Source organism: Taudactylus pleione, unplaced genomic scaffold (genome assembly GCF_031769625.1).
Source record: "Taudactylus pleione unplaced genomic scaffold, aTauple2 ptg000138l, whole genome shotgun sequence".
Taxonomy (NCBI): domain Eukaryota; kingdom Metazoa; phylum Chordata; class Amphibia; order Anura; family Myobatrachidae; genus Taudactylus; species Taudactylus pleione.
Genome location: NW_028284540.1, coordinates 11,253,216 through 11,279,410, shown reverse-complemented (window position 1 = coordinate 11,279,410; position 26,195 = coordinate 11,253,216). Strand labels below are relative to the sequence as shown.

Here is a 26,195-nt window from a genome sequence, read left to right as displayed (position 1 = left end):
TATTTTCAATAATTTTGTGGCTCAAACAAAATTTGTGTACATACATAAAATTAATTTATGTTTCATATACACCTTATACACACACCCTGAAGGTAATCTTATTCAATATTTTTAATAAATTTATGCTTAAAACAAAGTTTGTGTTTTACTACCTCAGGCATGCTAAAAATATTCCGTATGCCAGAATATTTGGATATCTGAGACCCAACACATTATATATATATATATATATATATATATATATATATATATATATATATACACATACACACAGAGAGAGAGAGATTTTCAGATTTTTATCATCAAGCAGTTCAGTTGCTTGTACATACCAGCCTTAAGTTATAAAAATTGTAACATCATATACAGTGCACAGTACGTCTTAGCCCACCAAGCAGTTTAAATAAGACATTGGTGACTGCAGTTAATGAAAGACAATAACACCTCCCCATTCCTGTGTTTCACCAAAGACTTAAAACGATGCAGAGCGCTTCATTTTATTGCCTTTGGATACAAAGCAGATCACCTCTGATGCAATATGAAGATATGGTTATATATTAATTGCATTGCTATTTTCCCCTTTGTTTAAATTTTTTGGCTATATGGTGTTACTGAAGAATCAGATGGATTAAGAAGTGGAGCAGGGAGGCTAGATAGTGCAGCATTAACCCAGAGAGTAGACAAACATGGGGATCGGCTGCTTTACTTTCCAGTTTTAGCTCAATATGAACATTTTAGTCATAGTAAATCACACCACCTATTTCCCAATAGCCAACAAAAATTGAATACAGGGGATCGGTATGAAATAACGGCGGCTGTTTAGCCTCCGGTTCAAATCCTGACAGGAGAAGATCCCGACACCGGCTGGTAAGTACCCTAACCAACCCCCCGTGGCTAACACTAAGCATACCCTGTTCGGGCAGGCGTCCTCCTGGGTTCCGGCGTCGGGATTAAGATCGGCATCGGTATTTCGATGCCTATCTTAAGTCCCCTGTCGGGATATAGGACGGCAGCATTTAGTCCGCCGGTCTATAAACTGCGTCCGAATACAGATAATATAACAACAGGATAGAAATGAAATTAGTCTGATTTTATTAATGTTATTAGCAAATATACCTTTTGGCAGAACAGTGTTAACACTCAAAAACACAAAATACCCCCACCTCTACCAACAAACAGGTCACATTTTTTATGGGTGAATTCCAATTTCCCCTATCCAAAAGGAGGTGTGGCCTAAGACTAAGATGTTGCCTATAATAACCTGAACTGTTTATTCAGAAATGTTCTAAGGCAAGTCCTTTCACAAATTAACATGAAAAACAATGTACTATAGGCCTACAGATGCAACAGAAAGAACCAGCAGTGTTACACAGTTTTAAGCTATAGATCTAGGAGGAGCAGCCAGCAGTAGTATCGAACTCTAGCCCTAAAGATCCATTAGGAGATGCCAGTAGTAGCACACAGGCCATGGTCTATGAATATAGCAGAACAAACAGGCAGTGATAAAGGCCCTGATTCAGAGCCAGACGCTCTGACCAGAGCGCTCGCTCTGAATCAGGGCCCTCTCCATTAAAATGGAGCGTCCTCCTGGACGCTCGTATAGCTGTGGGTCACCACCCACAGCATACACGAGCGTCCAACAAGATGGTCGCGATGGTCTTGACCATCGCGACCTTCGGACTTGCGAAGGAAACCCTGCGGTCGGGTTTCCCAGCCACAAGCCCTGGAGTGATTTTGGCTCTATCAGAGCCAAAATCACTCCCACTGACATCACTAGTGATGTCAGTGGGGCCGGCTTCAGACGGTAGGCGTTCCCATGGGAACGCCTCCGTCTGGCAGGCACGCCCCCAGCACGCCCACCAAAGGGGGCGTGCTGTCAATCAACATCGACAGCACGCCCCCTTTGGTGCGAGACCCGGAGCGATGGAAAGTCCTTCGCTCGCCGAGTCTCGCGCATGCGCACGACGGAGCTCCCTCCGTCGTGCGCATGCGCAGTAGGGAACATCGACCCACTTGCGAGCGTACTGCCGCTCGCGAGTGGGTCTGAATGACCCCCAAAGTTCTAAGGCCTATAGATCCAGAATGAGAAGGCAGCAGTGATACAGTTATAAGGCCTATATATCTGGGAAGGAGATCCAACAGTGGTACACAGCTCTAACCATATATACAGAGGAGGAGCCAGCTCTTGAAAATAGCTTCAACCCTAGTAAGAGGAACTAACAGTGGTTTACGGATTTAGGTCTGTAAATGCATATTAAGGAACAAGCAGTAATACACACAGCTCAAAGACTATAGATTCATGACAACAGGCAGCGGTACACATCTATAGTTCTATAGTTCCAGTAGGAGGAATCAGCAATTGTACATAATTATAGGCTTATTGATCCATAAGAAAGGACCAGCAGTGATACACAGCTCTAGGTCTATAGATCCTAGGAGAGGAATCGGTAGTGGTAAACAGCTCTATGCTAGTAAGTCCAGGAAAATTATTGGCAGTAGTAGATGGATCTAGACCTATAGTTCAAGGAGAATGACATGTACGCTCGAGACCTGTAGACCCAGGAAGAAGAATAGGCAAGTGGTACACAGCTCTAGACCTATAGACACAGGAGGAGAAGATTGCAGTGGCACAGTACATAGCTCTAGGCCAAATCAGTACATAGTGGCACAGTACATAGCTCTAGGCCAAATATTGCTCTATGCCAGAACAGAAGGAGAAGCCAGCAGTGTTATATTGTTCTGGGCCTCTGGAATCAGGAGCAGAAGCCAGGAGAGGAACACAACTCTAGGTCTATAGGATTAGGAGGAGAAGCCTGCAGTGGTAAAGAGCTCTAGGCCTACAGATCAGGAGAAACTAGCAGTGGCACACAGCTCTAGGCCTATAAGTTCTAGGAGTAGAAGCCAACAGTGGTACACAGTTCTGCACAAATGACATCATATTGTTTGTCTTTTTCAAACGTTTATCGTTTTACTCTTCACCATTTCAAAAAGTGTCTTGTTGGTAAATTATTTTACACTTTAGTTTTGTATTGTACCTGTAAGCGGCAAGTGTATGTATGCCTGCCTATAACTGTCCTGTCTGTCCTGACAACTGAAATTCTAGACAGTTATTACACCTTTGTCAGTATAGGAGTACCATGATTGAGTGCAATTTAATAAAAAAAACAACCAAAAGACCATTATGTTTTGGGCTTTAAAAGGGCAGGTGAATAGAGAGGAAGATCAATTTAGCCTGAAGTGGTGGTCAATTGTCTTGGTTATAACAATGTAAAAAAGGCAAAGAACATAATAGCAGAGAGTGTGGGTGTATATTAAATATGTAGAGTTGCTTGCCCTAATCACTCATTGATGCAATGATAGTAAATCATTCCACATGCAGTACTGCAATACAAGGTAATAATTTACTTATTAGCAGTAGTCCGTACTAAACTGAATATTACGTGGCATTGTCATCCAGATTGTATGTTGAACAAATATTCAGGAAAATATAGGGTTTCATTTCATAAAGGACTTCTGTCATTACAGGGGTGTAAACAAAGAGTCCACTTAAAATAACAGAATTTGTTAAACTAAATTATTAATAAATATACAGAATTCTATGGTTGAAAAGGTCCAGTGTCTGTCTATTCATGTTTATTTAGGTTTCACGTAACTAGTTTTTCAATTGTTGCTGGTGAAAAGTGATATACTCCTCTATGATCTGCAGTAGCCTATATCCAGTTGTGCGGGATAATCTGTGATGGAGGACTGGCTGCTATTTTCATCTTGCCTGTTATATTCCAACAAAAGAAGGATGTGATCTGGCTGAGAGAAGCCTTTGGTTAATCTAAACCATTCCACAGCTTAATTATTTGTATCTCTGTGTATAAACGTTTAAATAGACAGTCAATTATACCCATACCCTACTGTGCATACCCTTGTCAGCTATCATATTATTGGGAGGAGAAAAAATATCCTGTATTTAACTGGAAAATTTGCAAATGTCTTGGGTATAAGGGCAAACAACTTGGGTATGAGGGCAGTGAGAGCGCTCTCCTTCTCCTGCAGAGCACAGCTCTGGCAGACAAGCAAAACCTGACAGCTCACCTCTACCAAAATAAAATCCGTCTTCACAGATATCTCAGCTACCCCCACAGCCCAGCGCTTACATCCCAAACTACAGCTCATCTGAATTGTAATATTCAAGTCTGCACCAGCTCATACAGCTGAAAAGAATGGTCTGGTATGCTAGAAAATACTTGTATTGAAAGCAGGACTTGGTTTCACAAGTTAATCCCCTTTCTTGCTCAAGAGGCTTAGTTAGATCTGTGGTCAGAGAATGCACCATATGGATAGAAACAGCAAATCACTAGATGCACAATATTCATTATCATATGACAGAATGGGGTTTCTCTGTGGTTGTCAGTATTAAATGTTATTTTAAGTAGCATGATTTAAAGCCCAAACTGCAATAAGTAAACATTTTTTTTTTTATATACGGTATATATAAATTATTTTTTTTCACTGCCGGGGCTTGTGCGACACGATAGGAGACTGTCCTTTAAAAATACAGTTATTTGCCCCCATCCATTACACACTCTGAAGAAAGCACACTTACCAGATACACATCAAAAAGAATATGTTTCATAAAGACATTCAAGTACACTTTCCTGCGACACTAGCAAAAAGTAATATATTGAAAAATCTGAGTGTTTATACAGAAAATTCTGTATTTTTCTTCCCTCAAGAAAATAACCTTACAATTTCATATCCAGTCTGTCTACTTTACATAACATGCAGTTTGTGAATCTACTACGGGTGACATGAAAAGGGATGTTCGGAATATTGAGTTCCCAGAAAGACCAATCCAGGGACCTTGTTTTGTGTAATATCTGATTGGAGCGACGCAGTGTCTGCCGGCACCATTCTGCCGCCTGGTACAAGTGCACCCACTGCCTGATGTTACAACACGATACAATGCTCTATTGCCGATTGTATAACAGATTAACCAACACAATTTGGGACTAATATCGGCTTCAGTGTTTCTGTCTGTAATCTCCCCCCCAAGCATTAGGTCCGAGAGTGAGGCACTGAACAGCTAATTTAATGTTAACAGAGGCAAGCACCAACAATTTCACTGCCTGTATAAATTGTACGCAATAGACATCATACGCTATACATAATTAGAGGTACAAAGATATACTGGAAAAACAAATGATCATCTTGCATCAAGGTTCTACTAATTAATGCACACAGGGGAGAGAGTCCTTGGGGTAACCTAGCAACAGGGAGAGATTGTATCTAGCAGCCTAGATCCTGTGACTGGGAACCATTTCAAATTACAGCTCCGACACACCAGTCACTGTAGTGCAAAACACAGATCAGATCACCCTATATCTATGCACAAAGCTCAGTACATACCCAATGATGACTGGATCATGGTCCCGGATTTTTGGACTTCGTCGAATTTGGTGAAAATCACATTCAAGCTGTAAACATAAAGAGAAGCGTGAGATAAAGAGCATGGAGCAGTAGAAATTACATGAACGTAGCTTCACAGCTAGCACGCAGCTCCCTCTAGCAATGTTTCACCTAAACTCTCAGCTCAATGCACACGTAAGATCTGGCCTGGATTTCTGAAGCAGCAGCACTGCCATATAATTCATACTGTGATCCACAAAATCGCTGCTAGATGAGTGACTGCGGACACTGGGAACTAAAGACGATTTTCTGCACTTCACTAAATCAGGATAGGTCATTAGCAGTCTGTTCCAAGTGATGTATAAACAGAAAAGTCGGCTGCACGCAAAGTCTCCACACTGGAGGGGGCAGAGAGCGAGATCAGCAGTACAGCGTCACAAACAGCTCTGCATGAGCTACAAATACACTAGGCTTGTTAAAGGAAACGTACCACCTAATATGACGCCGCCTTAATCTTTGTTCTATCAGCTTCTACCACTTATTACCTAGATATCAAACTGGCGAGTAAACAAAATGTATTACATTTTTTAAAACATGTATGATCAGTGCATAAAAGCTTTGCACTGAACTACTAAAGACATTGAGCACATTTTAAACTACGGTATTCATTTTTCTAACTTAACAAAGAGGTAAATACATATTAAAGTTGCAGCTATTACCCTGGTTTCTATAGAAGTATTCTTAAACCTGCCCATTCATGCAATAGAATGGAAAAACAATATGGACAAGATGAGCACTTAACTGTGATTTGCTTGTCATTTTTTACACAACCAATAACTGAAATCAGAAAATGAGAGTGTACAGAGGCTGTAAATTGACATTAGCCACTAAATGGGCCCCAAAAGATGCAACAGCTCAGGGTAGAATGCTCCTGGACAGAGATCCAGGTGGTCAACGCTGGTGTCAGCTCTGCAGACTTTACTTCTCATTAGAGTGTGTTTTCTTACTTCCAAGTTGAGCTGTCTCTCAAGTAGAATTATTACATAGCTGTATGTCATACAGGAAGGTTTACCATGATAAAAGGAAAGCAATGACGTCAGTGGAGAAGTGTCCAGGTCTAGAGGCAAAGAGATGACATTTGCAACCCCTGGAAATGACTTCTTTTTATGCCCTCTCTGTAGAGTCTATGGGAGGGAATTAAATTCAAAGCGATGTGAACCCAGGCATCGAGGCGATGCTGTACACATATTGCCCATTTATGGTAGTGCCGATATAGCAACATCTGAAGCAGCACATCGTGTCAATCACTTTGAAATGAAAAAATGGCCAGCATAAAGATTTCCCTGTATAGTGCATGATTATGTATATAATTTCAGGTCAGCGCATCATAAGAGGGGTATGCAATGAGTTTTTGGATGTGCAGTGCATAGGAAGCATAGACACAATCTGACGGCCTGGTTGTGAACTGTAATATGACTAAAGTTCTTTGAAATTTCAGGATATAGAACCATAAAATAAGCAGCACTGCACACAGAAGAAGCCAGCCTGCTCACTTCCTTCAAGAAACTTGTTATGGAGCTCAACAGAGGCCACTGGAGAGCCATGATCTTCTACAACTACAGAAGCGGTCTGTGACAGCACGAGAGTTTTGACCGACTGCAAGCTGCATTTGGGAAGGAAGCACCGTCCCAAACCACTGTGTTTGAGTGATTTGCAGAATTTCGGCGCAGAAGACAGTCCCTGGAAGACGAGGAGCGCATTGGCCAACCTGTGTCCGCCATCACCGAGGACAACGTTGTTGCCATGCGGGCCATAGTTGAGATGAGGTGGACACCAGTGTGACCGTGGCTCAGTTAGAGAAGGAGATCGACATCTCATCGGGATCCATCTGCTCGATATTCCATGAAAAGCTTGGCCTAAGCAAGGTTTGCGCATGCTGGGTGCCCCATCAGCTGATTTCAGAGCAGGGGGAAGCTTAGGTGACATGGAGCCATAACATGCTGGCCAGGATTGATGGAGGTCGCTCAAACTCTGTCTGGGAGATCATCAGTGGCAATGAATCCTAGATCTACAGTTTCAACCACGAGGCCCAGTGGACCCCAGTTGGAGTTGTGCTACCACAGAAATACAGACGTGAGCGCAGCATGGCCAAGCAGATGGTGGCTGTTTTTGTGGCCAAGACTGGTCATGTAGCTACCGTACCACTTGTGCAGCAGCGGACCGTCACTAATGCCTGCCTTAAGTGATGGACACCATTTCCAGGCGTCGCCCAAGAACTCGCACTTGTGGCGCCCTTCTCCATCACGACAATGTATCTGTCCACAGGTCCAGGAAAGTGGTGAATTTTCTGGCCCATAAATGTATCCAGTAATCTGCTGTACAATCCAGATCTGGTCCTCTGCAACTTCATGTTTCCACAAATCAAACTTCGGGCAACTTTTTGACGAAAAAGCGTCTAAGTCTCAACACGATGCAAATCGGACACCCCGGGAGATTGCTGATTAATTTGATATATGACACTTGTATATCTGTGTGCAACTGAAAACGGAACTCTGTGAGGGGAAAAAAGCTGTGGCCATTGCATCATAGCATGTCATATGCTGATTGAGCACATCAGTCTAAATCTCATTGCGATTTAGGGCCTTATTCAATTAGGCTGAGAAAACCCGTTATCAGCGATACTTTATCACCGATGACGTCGTTTTCGCAGGTTTGACTTATCCCCATATTCATTTTCCCGACTTTTCGTCAGAGCGAAAAGTCTATGGCCCATATTCAATTAGGGTGCTAAAAGTCCGTGCTGGACTTTTCGCTCCACATCGGAGCTTTTCCTGGGATAAAGTATCGGGCGCGTGCCCGCTTTATCCCCATATTCAATTAGGAAGCAGTGACAATGGGAGACTGAGGAAAGGTAAGCATCTCTAAAAATTCGGTATTTTACGGGTTTTGTTCCTCGGACCCCCCTAAATATGTCCAGAAATGGGGTTCACTCTGGGCACCCCCGTTAGCCCTGCAGAATGTGTTCTGCATTTTTAAATAGCCGTGGCAGGTGTTTTTTCCCGAGATTAGAACAAGTGATGTAGAAGAGCATTATTTTTTTGATTTTTTAAGTGGTCACATCAAATGTGGGGTACATGAAAAAGGGTACTAGCATATTTTTAAGTCCCTAAACTAATTTTTAAAAAATCCTTCAAAAATGCACCAGGCGCTTATAGCCTGTTCTACAAAACACCTGCCGCATACTGACAGAACACCCCTGAACCTATTGCGCTATTTTTAAACACTGTTCCCCTTTTTTTTAACCCAAAAATTTAAATATTTTTGGGGTGTCCCTATTTTTTTTATTTTTTTTTACACTTTTTTTTGACACAGTTCGTTTTTAGGGGTTATTCCCAGGGGTGCAGGCTATTTTTTTTAAGCCTGCACCCCTAAACCCCAATTCTGCACTTTTTTTTGCCATGTAAAACATGGCGAAAAGTTATCCCCGTTTTTTTCAAAGACTTTTCGAACCTGAGAAAAGTCTTTGAAATTGAATACGGTGATTATTGAAATAGGCGAAAATGACGTCATCGGCGATAAATTATCGCCGATTCCGACTTTTCGCAGCCTAATTGAATACGGACCTATGCACTGGGACCTGCTAAAAAGTATCACCATTGAATAGGTGGCGAGAACAAGTCCAGACTTCCAAAAACCACCCTGCACCCTTTGGACAGTCCCCCAAAGTTATTCTGTGTCATAAAAATTTAAAAAAGGACAACAGGACACCCCAAAAAAGGTACTTTCATTTTGGGGGGCAAAAAAAGAATAATTGGGGGACAAACTTCTAAACTAGCTAAAAAGATTCAGGGGACGGTCCCCAAGTATGCGGCAGGTGCTTTTTTTTTATTGCAGGTGGATTTTTCACGATTTTTAAAACTTCACATTAGCCACTTTAAAATATGATAGTACCCATTTTCATGTACCCCAAATTTGATGGGACACCATATTTTTCCCCAAAAAAGTTGCTAAATGCTATTCTTCACAATTTTCCCAAAGCTACTATACAGCACCTATTGAGACCGTTTAAAGACCCCACATACCTTTTGCAGGGCTATTCGGGGGTACCAATAGTATTCCCCAATGTCAGAGCATCTTTTGTGGGGTGTCAGGCCGTCTTCCCCTAAAATGACAGGACTTTTCACCGATTTCATTTTCGCCAAAATTAAATTGAATACGGGGAATCGCTGGGACGAACACAGTAAGTTTGCACTTCCAAAACCTCCGATGACGGCGAAAAGTCCGGCAACTGACTTTTCAACTCAAATTGAATATGGCCCTTAGACACATTTTCAGCTAAAAAAGACCCAAAAGAGACACCCGACGCTAGGAGTGTCATGGGACCAGGCGTGCCAAGATGGGATGTTTGGCGCGACTGCAGCAAAGATGAGTGAGGACTGATACAGTATGTACTTTGAAAAAATGTAATGTTCACTTTGTCAATATGATACAGCACACCCTTCGTATCTACCCATATTAAGCAATAGTTTATAGGATAAAGAAAATGAATTCCGTTAAATAATACATATTGTGCACCTCATGTCACTAAAGGTTAACCAAGAATGACATAAGGGGGGCTCTGACACTACTGAGTAATAATGTTCACAGAGTCACATTACTGCCCATATAGCATTATAACTAGGGGTGTGCACCGGCCACTTTTTGTGTTTTGGTTTTGGATCTGGATCTTTCTTCGTGTTTTGGATCTGGATTGGTTTTGCCAAAACCACCCTTCCATGTTTTGGATCTGTATTTTTTTTTTAAAAAAGCATAAAAACAGCTAAAATCACAGAATGTGTTGGTTTTTCTGCTCCTATGCTATTATTAACCTCAATAACCTTAATTTCCACTCATTTCCAGTCTATTCGGAACACCTCACAATAGTGTTTTTATGTCCAAAAGGTTGCACCGAGGTAGCTGGATGACTATGCTAAGCGACACGAGTGGGCGGCACAAACACGTGACCCATCTAGGCGTGATACTGCAGTGGCAGTCAGGATGGCAGTTTGAAAAACTAGGCCCCAAACTGTACATAATGCAAAGAAAAAAAAGAGGTGCAAGATGGAATTGTCCTTGGGCCCTCCTACCCACCCTTATGTTATATAAACAGGACATGCACACTTTAACAAACCAATCATTTCAGCGCCAGGGTCTGCCACACAACTGTGGCTGCAATGATTGGTTCGTTTGGGCCCCCACAAAACAAGCTGGCAATTAATCTGTCCCTGCACAAACTGGCTCTACGGAGGCAAGATGTCATCCTCATCCACCGATTTCTCACCCTCTTCAGTGTTGTGTACATCCTCATCCTCACAGAGTATTAACTCGTCCCCACTGCATTCCACCACCACAGGTCCCTCTGTACGTTCTGGAGGCTGGTCTCCCTGGAAGAGTTGATAATTCATTTTTATGAACATCATCTTCTCCAGATTTTGTGGAAGCAACCTCCTACGCCTTTAGCTGACAAGGTTCCCGGCTGCACTAAACACTCTTTCGGAGTACACACTGGAGGGGGGGCAACTCAGGTAAAATGGAGCCAGTTTGTACAGGGGCCTCCAAATTGCCTCTTTTTCCTGCCAGTACAGGTATGGACTGTCTGACATGCCTACTTGGATGCTGTCACCGATGTAATCCTCCACCATTCTGTCAATGGTGACAGTATCATATGTAGTGACAGTAGACATGTCAGAAATTGTTGCCAGGTCCTTCAGTCCGGACCAGATGTCCAAACTTGGTCCTGCCTGCCCTGCATCACCGCCAGCGGGTTGCTTAGGATTAGTTTTTTCCTGGCAGCCCCAGTTGCGGGAGAAAATGAAGAAGGAGCTGTTGACATGTCACGTTCCGCTTCAGCTGACAGTGTTTTCACCAGCAGGTCTTTGCACCTCTGCAGGCTTGTGTCGGCCGGAAAGAGAGACACCACATAGGCTTTAAACCTAGGATCGAGCACGGTGGCCAAAATGTAGTGGTCTCATTTCAACAGATTGACCACCCTGGAATCCTGGGAAAGCGAATGAAGGGCTTCATCCACAAGTCCCACATGCCGAGCGGAATCGCTCCGTCTTAGCTCCTCCTTCACTTTCTCCAGCTGCTTCTGCAAAAGCCTGATGAGGGGAATGACCTGACTCATGCTGGCAGTGTCTGAACTGACTTCACGTGTGGCAAGTTCGAAGGGCTGGAGAACCTTGCACAACACGGAAATCATTCTCCACTGCGCTTGAGTCAGGTGCATACCCCCTGCCTATGTCATAGGTGGATGTATAGGCTTGAATGGCCTTTTGCTGCTCCTCCATCCTCTGAAGCATATAGAGGGTTGAGTTCCACCGCGTCACAACCTCTTGCTTCAGGTGATGGCGGGGCAGGTTCAAGAGTGTTTGCTGGCGCTCCAGTCTTCGGCACGCAGTTGCTGAATGGCGAAAATGGCCAGAAATTTTTCGGGCCACCCAAAGCGTCTCCTGCACGCCCCTGTCACTTTTCAGAAAATTCTGCACCACCAAGTTTATGGTGTGAGCAAAACATGGGACGTGCTGGAATTTGCCCAGATGTAATGCCCGCACAATATTGGTGGCGTTGTCAGATATCACAAATCCCCAGGAGAGTCTAAGTGGGGTAAGCCATTGGGCGATGATTTCCCTCAGTTTCTCTAAGAGGTTGTCTTACTGAAACCGGTGATACACAGCGTAGCCTGCCTTGGAACGAGCTGGCGTTTCTGAGATGCTGCTACTGGTGACGCTGCTGCTGCGTAAGGTGATACATCTACCGAGTGGGCTGTCACAGTCATATAGTCCTTAGTCTGCCCTGTTCCACTTGTCCACATGTCCGTGGTTAAGTGGACATTGGGTACAACGGCATTTTTCAGGACACTGAGGACACTTTTTCTGACGTTTCTGTACAGTCTCGGTATCGCCTGCCTAGTGAAGTGGTATCTAGACGGGACTTGGAACCGGGGACACACTACCTCCATCAATTGTCTAACTCCCACTGCACTAATGACGGATACCGGACGCACGTCTAACACCAACATAGCAGTCAAGGCCTCAGTTATACGTTTTGCTTCAGGATGACTGCTGTCGTACTTCATCCTCCTCGCTAAGGACTGTTGGATGGTCAATTGTTTAGTAAAAGTAGTGGTGTTCCTACTTCCTCTCTGGGATGATGAACGACTCCCAGCAGCAACAGCAGCAGCAGGAGGCGTAGCAATGCAGGATCCTCCGAAGGAATCCTGGATAGGAGAGTCAGTCATGCCAGTGACAGGGCCTGCAGGACTACATCCGATCCCGACTAAGGAGGAAATTGACGAGGAGGGAGTTGACAGTGTGGTTTGCAGGCGCTTGGACACAACAGGACAATGGGATTTAGGTGTCCCTGGACTGCTTACGGTCTTAGCCAAAGTTTCTGAACTTGACAGTAACTTTTTATGAACGCGCTGCAGGTGCCGTATAAGAGAGGATGTTCCTAGGTGGTTAACGTCCCTACCCCTACTTATTTCACCTTTACATATGGTACATATGGCAAGACAGTTGTTGTCCAGATTTGGATAGAAATATTGCCAGACCAAAGAGGTGGAATGTTTGGTCTTCTGCCCAGGCATGACCGTGATGGGTTTTTTCATCCCACGGACAACTGTCTCCCCCGGAGCCCGATTTAAAAAAACCACATCACCATCAGAATCCTCCTCGCCAAGTTCCTCCTCAGCACCAGCTACACCAGTATCCTCATCCTGTTGTACTTCAACAGTGACATCTTCAATTTGCATATCAGCAAGTGGACTGTGGGTGCTCCTTTCAGCACTTGCAGGGGGCGTGCAAATGGTGGGAAGAGCCTCCTCTTCCCGTCCAGTGCTGGGAAGGTCAGGCATCGCAACCACCACCACACTTGGACTCTCCTTGGGGATTTGTGATATCTTCTTAGAACGCACAGTTCTTCGCTGTGCTTTTGCCAGCTTAACTCTTTTGATTTTTTTAGTGGGAGGACGGCTTCCATCGTCATGTGAAGCTGAACCACTAGTCATGAGCATAGGGAAAGACCTTAGCCATTCCTTGCCACTCCGTGTCGTAAATGGCATATTGGCAAGTTTACGTTTCTCTTCAGATGATTTAAATGTTTTTTTCAAGGTCATTTTCCTGAACTTTGCCATTTGGGGTTGTATGCGCCCTCTACTATGACATTGGGCATCGGCCTTGGCAGACGACGTTGATGGCATGTTATCGTCTATGTCATGACTAATGGCAGCAGCTTCAGCACTAGGAGGAAATGGTTCTTGATCTTTCCCTATTTTTATCGGAGAAAGTTTGGTCCTCCATTTATGTTATATTGATATATACGTGCGGCTAAGGCGCACACAAACACAGTAAATAATTTTTTATTTTTGTTGGAGACTAGTGCACTTTGTGGGTTACACCACCCTTTAAGAAATGAGCCAGCCGGCCCTTTACTTATGGGACACAGGCGCACGCTTGGCGCTGCTCCTTTGTTGATGCACGTGCAGCCACAGTGCACACAATTCACAAACACAGAAAATATTTTTTTATTTTGTTTGGAGTGTACTTTGGGGGTTACAGCACCCTTTAACGGACAAGCCAGCCGGCCCTTTACTTATGACACAGGCGCACGCTTGGCACTACTTTGTTGATGCACGTGCGGCTACTGCGCACACAATTCACAAACAAAACAATATATTTTTGTAATTTGTTTGGAGTGCCCTTTGGGGGTTACAGCACCCTTTAACGGACAAGCCAGCCGGCCTTTTACTTATGGGACACAGGCGCACGCTTGGCACTACTTTGTTGATGCACGTGCGGCTACTGCGCACACAATTCACAAACACAGAAAAAATATTTTTTTTTTTAGCACTTGGGGGGAGCACCCCTGACGGACTAAGCACCCCCTGGACAACACTACAGCACCCCTTTAGGACTGGGACACTGCACAGGACTTTGGAGTGGACACAGCCCCTATGGACAACTGACTGCACAACACAGTCCAGCCAGCCCCTATGGACTTTGAAGTAGTGGACACAGCCCCTATGGACAACAGCAGCACAGCGCAGCACAGCACAACACTACAACACTACACTACACAGCCCAGCCAGCCCTAACTCCCACCCTCCCTCTTCACTGTCCACAGCCGAGTGAGAAAATGGCACCGACGCAGGTACCTTATATAGGATCCAAAACCCGCGAGACCGGGAAGGCGGGATGATGACGTTTTGCCTCGATTTCAGATTCGAGTCAGGCGGGAAAAGTCGAGCCGGACTCGGATCGGACTCGGATCGGGGGGGCTCGGATTTCAGAAATCCGAACCCGCTCATCCCTAATTATAACCCATCTTCAGGCTGGGGGAGGCAGAACCTGTTGTGTGAGCTGCTTGTTTTTTCAAGGGGATATCTTGTGTTTTTGTCAGCGCACCTGGTTCTGAGTATATTGGGGAGGCAAAAAACCCTTGGTCAGCACACCCAAATCCTGTAACATTCATATGATGTAAGCAGCAGGTAGCCACAAGACAACAAGGTCATACATAGCCAAAATTAGTAAAATATCATGAATGTGGGCACTGGTGGGATAATGGAAGATTGAAAAAGTTACTTACAGATGTAAACAAATTTGTTGGTACCTTTCCACGAAAAATAACCACCCATTTTTCTCTGGAATAACTTGAAACTGACAAAAATAATTGCCATCCATCATCGTTTATTCCATATTTAGTAGAAATCAGACCCTGCATTTGATTTTTGATTCAACAGAATATTTTAAATAAAACAAATTGAAATGTCATGGACTAAAATTATGGTACCCTTAACCTAATATTTTGTTGCACAATCTTTAGAGGTAATCACTGCAATCAGCCATTTCTGCAGCTCTCAATGAGACTTCTGCACCTGTCAACATGTAGTATGGGCCACTCTTCCTGACCAAACTGCACCTGCGCTCTCAGGTTTGATGGGTGCATTCTCTAGACTGCATCATGTTTCAGCTCTTTTGAAAGCTATTCGATAGGATTCAGATCACGGCTCATAAAAGGCCACTTCAGAATAGTCCAATTTTTTTTTTATTTATCGATTCTTTTTTTTTTTTAATCAGGTATTTTTATTAAATTTCTTTTAACAATTGGTAAAAAGAAATCAAACGAAAATTACATACACAATAAAGTATACGACCATAACATCACAGCGAAATATAAAAGTTAGTACAATGATGGACCAACTGACATTCTATCTGAGAATTTAGTATCAAATTTACAGAATTTAGGAAATTTCGAAAGACATACATACAATTAACATTCACAATAACAATTTTGTGCATAGAATGTATATATCGGCTGACGGAGACATAACAATAGAACAGTAAAGTAAACACAATGAATTATTACCAGTCAGGAAAAGCATAACCGGAGTCCTGCCACAGGGACCAGACCTTATCAAATTTACTAGGACATTTTTGTTTTTGGTATATATAACATCCATGGGATATTGTCAGATTAACTAAAGCCTCTCATGATAAGGTGGTGGGGGGGATCAGAGGCCATCCACGTGCGGGCAATGCACACCCGAGCTAATGTTAAAAGATTATTGACATATAATCTGAGAGGAATAGAAAGGGACTCATCTAAGTCCAAACCAAAAAAACAAATACGTGGGTTAAATAAGGGAACATGGACACCATGTTCCGTACACAATCAATCACACTAGTTCAAAACAGAGCAACTCAATGACAGGACCAAAGGAGATGCCAGAAATAAGCAGAAGGAGCAGTGCACTTAGGGCAAGAGTCCACAATAGAGCCACCAAACACAAAAAGCTTAAGCAGGGTCCAGTAGACCCTGTGCAAAACATATAATTGTATCTACTGATACCTGGCATACCGAGAAGAACCTATAAGAGGTTTCCAGTCATCACTAGACAAAGTACCCAGATTATTATGCGAACGAGTTCTAAGGTTAGTCAATCCCTCTACACTACTTGAAGATGAGTGAGGAGTAAGTGACAGAGACAGATTTACTAGAGTGTAAAGAACGTACAACGCACGCACTGGAGTCTCAGGAAAACCAGGAACTGCCCCCCTCCACCGTGCACAGAGAGCATGTCGGAGTTGAAGGTATCTGTAGAAAAATAGAGAGTCGGGAGGCCATACGTAGATGACAAATGCACAGAAGAATTGAGATCCCCATCTTGATATGACTGGCCAATAGCAACTTCCCCCATATGACCGCCAAGCCGAGCTTCAGCCCCCCAAGTTCTGAAAAAGTCAGATTACCCCAAAACGTAGAACATGAGTCAATCTCAGTTTCTTCCAAACAAAATTTCCCCACCAAGCCACATTCTTCGGGCCTGTTGTAGTAGCGGTGGGCAACAAGAGAGCGAGGTACGGGTTAACAGAAACTGTAAAAAAGTGAACTTCAATCCCACCTTTGCAAGGAGAGTCAAGGAAAGATCCCCTTGATCTAGTGGGGTGCCTCATTCCTTCAACTGAGACAGTTGAGCAGCAAGATAATAAAAGGTGTAGATCAGGCAGCGCTAGGCCACCCCCTCCCCCTCAAGACTGGCAAAGTGTTTTATAAGCTATACCGTGGTCTTTTATATACTAAAAATAAATGAGGCAATGTAACTGGAAATTATTTTAAACTGGGAAAAGGGTATATACATCGGGGAATATTGCAAAATATATATATATGAAAAAGGGGGATAGAGAGACATGCGCCCGATAGTGTAGTAAATTAAATAAAGTGATCATTGGTGCTCAAAATTAATGTGCATACCAAAGAAAAAAAACTTTAAGGCTTATCTGGTTTCCAATGGTGTAACTCATATAAGGAGGAGTATATGGGATGTCATCTACTGGAACACCTTGAAAGAGGCTCATTCAAGCCAGGGAAAGAAAGGGTGATATGGTGTAGTTTGTTTTTACAGAAATAGCAAGACAGAACTACAATTAGCTGCGTACCATGCATCGTTGTATATCAAGCATGAAGTATGTATAACCAAGACATCTCCTAGTATTCCTTTCTCCTCAGTATTCCTTGGAGGAGTATGCAATACTCATAAGCTTTGGAATAGATACAAGATTGATCCCCCGTCAGTATGTTTTATCACATATTTTATTTGGATACATTAACATGGGGAAACAATTTGTAGGGAAACACATAAAAAAAAAAATGAATGCTTATCTTTCAAAATGGTACCCAGTCCTCTTAGATATAAGTGTCCAATGTCTAGAGAGCCTGGGTCAGGTTGCCTCAACGCGTCCAGTATGGACTTCTTCAGGAGTGGTACTATGATTGGGCACTGCCTACTATTTATACCCTGAACAGAGATGAATAATCTCTGCAGAATTGCGCCAAAACGGGGCCTCTGCGCATGCGCAGTGTGAGGCTGCCATTTTGGATGACATCACCTATGTCAGCGCTAACTCGTTAATTAGTGTTTAGCGCTAGCTACAGGGCTGACTTATTGGAAGGGGTTTGTAGCCCATACATCGGCAGCTAGTTTACTAGCCCAGCCGCATGCATGTGGATTAAAACAGCCTAAGCGGTAGATGAGAACTGCTGTTTATGTATGGCAGCGGCCATCTTGTTGGTTTGGAAAAACTTATACCTACATGGCGGTGGCCATTTTGTTGGTTTGTTATTATCCACTAAGTAATGGTTCAGCATAGTGCACTATGTACCCAAATTACAATGTTATAAATTAGCACATAAGTTTAACAATGTAGATAAGCTAATGAGACTGCAACAAGAGAACTATATGAATTACTAAAATACGAATAATAAGAAATAAAATAATATATTAAAAAGGGATTCTAAAAATTACTAGAAATAAGACCATAAAAAAAAATCTAAAAACAGTCATTTGTAATATTGTCACATATCGGAATTGGCATAAATTACCAGCGGTGCAGATGCTTGTATTAAAGGAACAGTGCTATTTCATAGCTATCATGCATGCCATAAGGGACTAAAGTATTTAGTTCAAAAATCCAATACATTTCCCGTTGTGAAAGTCTATTCGCCAGATCTCCACCTCTTGCGCCCAGCTTCACATGTTCAATGCCTTTGAACGTCAGGAGTTCTGTATTCGAGTCATGGGTTGTTTTAAAATGCTTGGATACTGAGTGACTCAATTTTGTTCTTAATGTTCCTTACATGTTCCTGAATGCGATGCTTTAGATTCCTTTTCATTTTGCCAACGTATTTCAATCCACATGGGCATGACAGTAAATAAATGACAGAAGTAGTGTTGCAGTTAATAAAATCTTTGATGTTATATTGTTTTGAGCATTGTACATTGGCAAATGATTTCCTGTTTGGGTGTAGGTGTTTACACATGTTCATTTTCCACATTTGTATGATCCGACACAATTTTCAAATGGTCAATTTTCATTATATCCGTGTGACTGACGATACTTGGAGCCAGAATGTCTTTTCAATTTCTTGCTTTTTTTGAAAATAATGGACGGTTTTTCAGGTAAAATCTTGCCTAAGACTGGGTCCATCTTGAGTATTCCCCAGTGTTTATTCAGAACTTGTCTGATTTTTCTCTCATCATTACTGTACTGGGTGACAAAGGGAACCATGTTCTCTTTTTTCTTTTTAGTTGTGTATTTCAAAAGGTTCTCTCTCTCTAAGGCTTCCGTTTTGATTAGTGCTTTAGAGATGAGTGGTTCTGGGTAATTACGATCTTTAAATCTCTCAGCAAAGGTGCCTAATTGTTGTGAACATATTTCCTTGTTACTACACTTTCTTTTAGTGCGGTGAAATTGAGAATAGGGGATATTATTCTTCCAACTTTTGACATGTCCAGTATTATAATGAAGACAACTATTTGTATCTACGGACTTAATAAATGTTCTAGTTGAAATATGATTTTCAGTACCTTTCAAAATGATGTCCAAAAATTCAATTTCAGTTTTTTGTAAATTTGAGGTGAATTTAAGGTTAAAATCATTAACATTAATAAAATCCTTAAAATCCCCCTCTTCCCCTGTCCATATAATGATGATGTCATCAATATATCGTTTGCATAGATAAATTCTGTCTCTGAAGGGATTTTTTTCGTAAATAAATTCAGCTTCCCAGTTACCCATAAAAAGGTTCGCATAACTGGGTGCGAATATTGGACCCATGGCGGTACCGCATATTTGCAAATAAAATTGATCTAAAAATTTTAAATAATGAGTTAAAATAAATAAGATCAATTCGCAAATAAAATCTTTGTGTTGGGTATCTAACAGTGGGTCTTCATCTAAGAATTTTTTACAAAAGCAATAGATTTCAAACCTTTATTGATTTGAACAAGTTCATTAGAAAACTCACCCTGAAAAGGAATTTTCTTCGTAAAGATACAGTAATAATTTCTAATTATGTAAATTCAACTTCTAAAATCAGGTCTTAAACCTATTTTCTAAATACTATCCACTAGAATCAAAAAGCAGAAATATTTAAATTTTTTATGAGATGGCTAAAAAGGACTTAATTGATACCAAAACCAATGTAGCTATAAAAAACAATCTTACACATCAAGAAAAATATGCTCTGAAATCCCTCCAGAATAATAAGGATCTAGTTTTAAAACAGGCAGACAAAGGTGGTGGTTTAGTAGTAATGAATAAATCTGATTACACTAAAGAAGCTGTGCGGCTCTTAGGAGATCAGAAGTCTTACAAACCTCTCACTAGAGACCCCACTGAAGAATCTGTCAATTGTCTGAGAGATACATTAGTAAAAGGCCTACATAAGGGGATTCTAACAAAAGATGAATATCAATACCTCATGCAATCAAATCCGGTAATCCCAAATTTTTACCATTTACCAAAAATTCATAAAGATCTAAATAATCCGCCAGGTCGACCTATTATAGCAGGTATTGACTCCTTAACCTCACACATCTCAGAATATATAGATATTTTTCTAAATAAATATGTTAAGGAGATTCCATCATATTTAAAAGACACTACTAGTCTTCTGAACTTAGTACAAGGAATTCCCTGGAATAATGATTTTTTTTATGGGCCACTGTTGATGTACAATCTCTTTATACTTGTATTCAGCATCCTAAGGGTATTGAGTCGCGTAAAAAATTCTTAGATGAAGACCCTGTTAGATACCAAACACAAAGATTTTATTTGCGAATTGATCTTATTTAAACTAAATTATTTTACATTTTTAGATAAATTTTATTTGCAAATATGCGGTACCGCCATGGGTACAATATTCGCACCCAGTTATGCAAACCTTTTTATGGGTATGGGAAGCTCAATTTATTTACGCAAAAAATCCCTTCAAAGACAGAATTTATCTATACAAACGATATATTGATGACATCATCATTATATGGAAAGGGGAAGAGGGGGATTTTAAGGATTTTATTATGTTAATGATTTTTACCTTAAATTCACCTCAAATTTACAAAAAAACTGAAATTTAATTTTTGGACATCATTTTGATAAGTACTGAAAATCATATTTCAACTATAACATTTATTAAGTCCGTAGATACAAATAGTTATCTTCATTATAATAGTGGACATGTCAAAAGTTGGAAGAATAATATCCCCTATTCTCAATTTCACAGCATTAAAAGAAATTGTAGTAACAAGGAAATATGTTCACAACAATTAGGCACCTTTGCTGAGAGATTTAAAGATCATAATTACCCAGAACCACTCATCTCTAATGCATTAATCAAAACGGAGAGAGAGAGAGCCTTTTGAAATACATAACTAAAAAAAAAAAAAAAAAAAGAAAGGACATGGTTCCCTTTGTCACCCAGTACAGTAATGAGAGGAGAAAAATCAGACAAGTTATGAATAAACACTGGGGAATACTCAAGATGGACCCAGTCTTAGGCAAGATTTTACCTGAAAAACCGTCCATTATTTTCAAAAAAGCAAGAAATTGAAAAGACATTCTGGCTCCAAGTATGCTCAGTCACACGGATATAAAGAAAATTGACCATTTGAAAATTGTGTCGGATCATACAAATGTAGAAAATGCAACATGTGTAAACACCTACACCCAAACAGGAAATCATTTGCCAATATACAATGCTCAAAACAATATAACATCAAAGATTTTATTAACTGCAACAATACTTCTGTCATTTATTTACTGGAATGCCCATGTGAATTGAAATACGTGGGCAAAACTAAAAGGAATCTAAAGCATCGCATTCAGGAACATGTAAGGAACATTAAGAACAAAATTGAGTCACTCAGTATCCAAGCACTTTAAAACAACCCATGACTCGAATCCAGAACTCCTGACGTTCAAAGGCATTGAACATGTGAAGCTGGGCGCAAGAGGTGGAGATCTGGCGAATAGACTTTCGCAAAGGTAAATGTATTGGATTTTTTAACTAAATACTTTATTACCTTATGGCATGAATGATACCTATGAAATAGCACTGTTCCTTTAATACATACATCTGCACCGCTGGTAACTTATGCTAATTTCAATATGTGACAATATTACAAATGACTGTTTTTAGATTCTTTTATGGTGTTATTTCTAGTAATTTTTAGAATCCCTTTTTAATATATATATTATTTTATTTCTTATTATTCGTATTTTAGTAATTCATATATTTCTCTTGTTGCAGTCTCATTAGCTTATCTACATTGTTAAAATTATGTGCTAACTTATTACATTGTAATTTGGGTACATAGTGCACTATGCTGAACCATTCTCTACACATTCCTTATATTTGTTTTAATCATTGTTAAAATGTATTTTAAGTATTGTAGAAATGTATTATCTCACAAGATGGCTGCTATCGTTTATAAAAAAAACTGTCCCAATGTCTGTTTCACAGACAAAAAATAAGATGGCCACCGCTACATCCACTTAGTGGATAATAACAAACCAACAAAATGGCTACCGTCATGTTGGTATACGTTTTTCCAAACCAACAAGATGGCTGCTGCCATAAACAAACAACGGTTCTCATCTACTGCTTAGGCTGTTTTAATCTAAATACATGCGGCTGGACTAGTAAACTAGCCGCCGTTGTATGGGTTACAAACCTCCTCCAATAAGTCAGCCCTGTAGCTAGCGCTAAAAACGAGTTAGCACTGACATCTTAGGTGATGTCATCCAAAATGGCCGCCTCACACTGAGCATGCGCAGAGGCCCCGTTTTGGCGCAATTCTGCAGAGATTATTCATCTCTGTTCAGGGTATAAATAGTAGGCAGTGCCCAGTCATAATAGTACCACTCCTGAAGAAGTCCATACTGGACGAAACGCGTTGAGGCAACCTGACCCAGGCTCTCTAGACATTGGACACATATCTAAGAGGACTGGGTACCATTTTGAAAGATAAGCATTCATTTTTTCTTTTTAGGTTTCTCCCTACAAATTGTTTCCCCATGTTAATGTATCCAAATAAAATATCTGATAAAATGTACTGACGTGGGATCAATCTTGTATCTATTCCAAAGCTTATGCGTATTGCCTACTCCTCCAAGGAATACTGAGAAAGGAATACTGGGAGATGTCTTGGTTATACATACCACATGCTTGATATACAACGATACATGGTACGCAGCTAATTGTAGTCCTGTCTTGCTATTTCTGTAAAAACAAACTACACCATATCACCCTTTCTTTCCCTGGCTTGAATGAGCCTCTTTCATTTTGTTCCAGTAGATGACATCCCATATACTCCTCCTTATATGAGTTATACCATTGGAAACCAGATAAGCTTTAAAGTTCTTTTCTTTGGAACGCACATTAATTTTGAGCACCAATTCTCACTTTATTTAATTTACTACACTATTGGGCGCATGGCTCTTTAACCCCCTTTTTCAAAAATCACCTTATCTGCTGGCCAAAACAGAACACTAAGAAGACTGCTGCCGCCTTTTAATCAAGGATCAGTGATTTTTAAAATTAATTGACTACATCACATTTATACTACACTTTTCATATTCCATTCGAGGGAATTACTACATTTGTGCGCTGTCCCTAAACACACACGTTTATATATATATATATATATATATATATATAACATTTTGACATTTTGGCTGAATAGTCATCTTGATAAGATTCACACGACCAGTGACTGAAAGAGGGAGTTGTCGCTATACAGGAAATTTGGTTTTTAAAATGTCAATTTGGGGGGTGAGATTTAAATAAACAAAACCAGCCAGAGAATATGAAATCTGTATACGAAGATACTTAAAATGGGTACACCATCTAAGAGGAAAATTGTATGTAAGTGGTGGAGGAGTATCAAGGAAAAAAAGGAAATACAACAGATTTGTCCCAATTTGAAAACTGGAATAGAAACCGAAACCTTCCACTAATTCAAGGAGAGCGGGTAAAGAGCTCTTCATATTTGTAGAGGAACAAAATCATATTGTCTGCATATAGACCAATTTTTTCCTCTTTGTCCATGACTCTAAAGCCAGAGATCAGTGAGGAGGCTCTAATAGCACAGGCCAAGGGTTCTATAGGAAGGGCATACAATAAAGGGGACAGTGGTGGGCAACCCTGCCTAGTCCCCTTCTCCAATCTAAAAGTATCAGTAACAAAGCCATTTCACACTAACTCTGGCAGCCAGTCAAGAGTAAAGGATTTTAATCCATGCCAGAAATTTAGGCTCCACTCCGAATTTAGATAGTACCTCCCAGAGGAAAGGCCACTTCACCAAGTCGAATGCACGTGGCGCATCCAGAGACACAAGTACTGCATCATCTATCTCCTCACCAGCCACATGTAGATAGGTAAATACCCCTCTAAGATTAATAGCAGTGGATCTTGCCGGCATAAAACCAGTTTGGTCAGTATGGACGATTTCAAGAACCACTGCATTAAGTCGGGAAGCCAAAATTTTTATATCAGATGACAGTAACGAGATAGGATGATACGAATCAGTATATACTGTGATTTGGAATCAATATAATTATGGCCTCTGCCATAGAGGGGGAAAGTTAACCAATCTTATAGAAATTTTAAAAATATCTCCAATAGCTGGGGAACAAAACCTCAAATGTGTCTTGTATAATTCATTGGAGAGGCCTTCAACCCCAGGAGCTTTGCTGTTAGGTAAGGATTTAATAGCATCCTCCACCTCTTCCAATGAAATAGATGAATCTAAAAACATATGTTGCGCACCTGACAAAACAGGTAGAACTATTTGATCTAAATAGGAGGACAATTCAGAATAGGGGTAGTGAGCTCTAGATTTATAAACATCAGCATAATGAATAGAAAATGCAGTAGCAATAGAGGGTATCCTCATGGATCACTCCAGCAACATTCTTCAATCTGTACACAGTGGTAGGGGAAACCTCAGCTCTAGCTAAGTAAGCCAAAAAGCTGCCAATGCGATCCCCTTGGATAGAATAGTCATGAATAGCAAACAGGCGTCGTTTAGATTTGTCAAATAAAAAAAATGAGTCCACTTGTGTGTATATAATAAGCCATTCTACTCTGTCAGCAGGGAGGACACTAGCAAGGTATATTGCTTCAAGTGCCTTCCACTTATTCACCAATTCTTCCTCACGCTTTCTATTAAAAGCTTTACGCTATGCTATCCTAGACATCAGAGAACCGCTCAGATATGCTTTGAAGGCATCCTAGGAAATTTCAGGTCACGGGACAGTAGCAGAGGGGAATGGTCGGAAACAACCCTCGACAAGTATTCCCATCTTAACAAAAGAGTGAAAGTGCAATACAAAAGCCTTATCTATATGCGAGAAAACTTTATAGGACCCAGAGAAACAAGAGTAACAATGGGCTAAAGGGAAACGCTGGCGCTAAGCATCTATCAAACCCATTTCCGCAATTAAGAGTGAAAAAGGGGTCGGGCCACCTCCTGATATTTGAGGATCCTCCCTCCATCTATCAAGTGAATCATCCAGTACTCTGTTAAAATCTCTAATACAAATAATAGGAGTATTAGGAAATTCCAAAATAAAATCACAGGCCTTGGCAAGGGTAATCGAGCTAAAAGGGGGAGGTATATACATTGATAACAAAATAAGGGGAGAGGCATGAAAAGTACCTGCAATAAAAACATACCGACCCAGGGGATCTATTTGCAGCTTATTGCAGGTAAAGCACATTGTTTTGTGTATTAATAAAGATACCGGAGGGTGTGACTTGGTAGGCAGCCTGAGCAGACGTGCCTGCTGTGAGCTCCTGCCTGGCTGTTCTATATACAGAGCCTCCTTCTATGCCCTGGGCTCCCTTCGACACCTAACCAGTGCCTGACATCTGTGGAATTCGTGTGCCCACTGGAGATCGGGTGCGCGGAGCCGGGGACCGTGGAATTGCGGTCCTGCGGGTTGCAGCCTATACCTCCCTCAGCAGCCGGGGCCTGGATTTCCAGACCTCTAGGCTGTGCTACTGCCGGAGTTGCAGTCGCCGCAACCATCTGTGCCTCACTTACCCCGACTGGGCACTCGCTGCCCACACACGCCGCCCTCTCTCTGAGCCGGACACGGAGGAGCAGGCCTCAATCTCCCCTTCTGGCTGCCCTTTTGAGAGGACTCCTGGTGCCAGCGGCCATTTTGGGGGAGCTCACTAAGGACTGAAGAGGAGCGAATTATACTCCCATCATCACTGGAAGCTCTCGGTCATTGCTCCCTTCTTCCTGTGACAGGCTGACAGCATAATCTGCGGGTGATAGAGGGGTGAGCCCATATCTACTATACAAGTGCTTTGTATTCTCACACACAGAACAAGGAAGTGTGCTAAGTATCTTTGATAGGTTGTTTGCTGCCAGCACAGCTCCTATACAGTCTCATCAGTACAACACCTAT

General features: G+C 41.5%; 1 protein-coding gene across 13 annotated transcripts in view; it reads right to left on the bottom strand.

Moving 5' to 3' along the window:
- CLASP1 (cytoplasmic linker associated protein 1) overlaps positions 1–26,195 on the bottom strand; it is a 483,598-nt gene that overhangs the window by 260,339 nt on the left and 197,064 nt on the right. For 12 of the 13 annotated variants that reach the window (XM_088473663.1, XM_088473650.1, XM_088473651.1 and 9 more), the window contains exon 8: positions 5,398–5,465. In XM_088473663.1, coding sequence (XP_088329789.1) covers positions 5,398–5,465 — 68 coding nt within the window. Of the gene's footprint in view, positions 1–5,397; positions 5,466–5,568; positions 5,661–26,195 lie in introns of those variants that run through there. The other variant, XM_088473662.1, reaches the window with a different exon arrangement.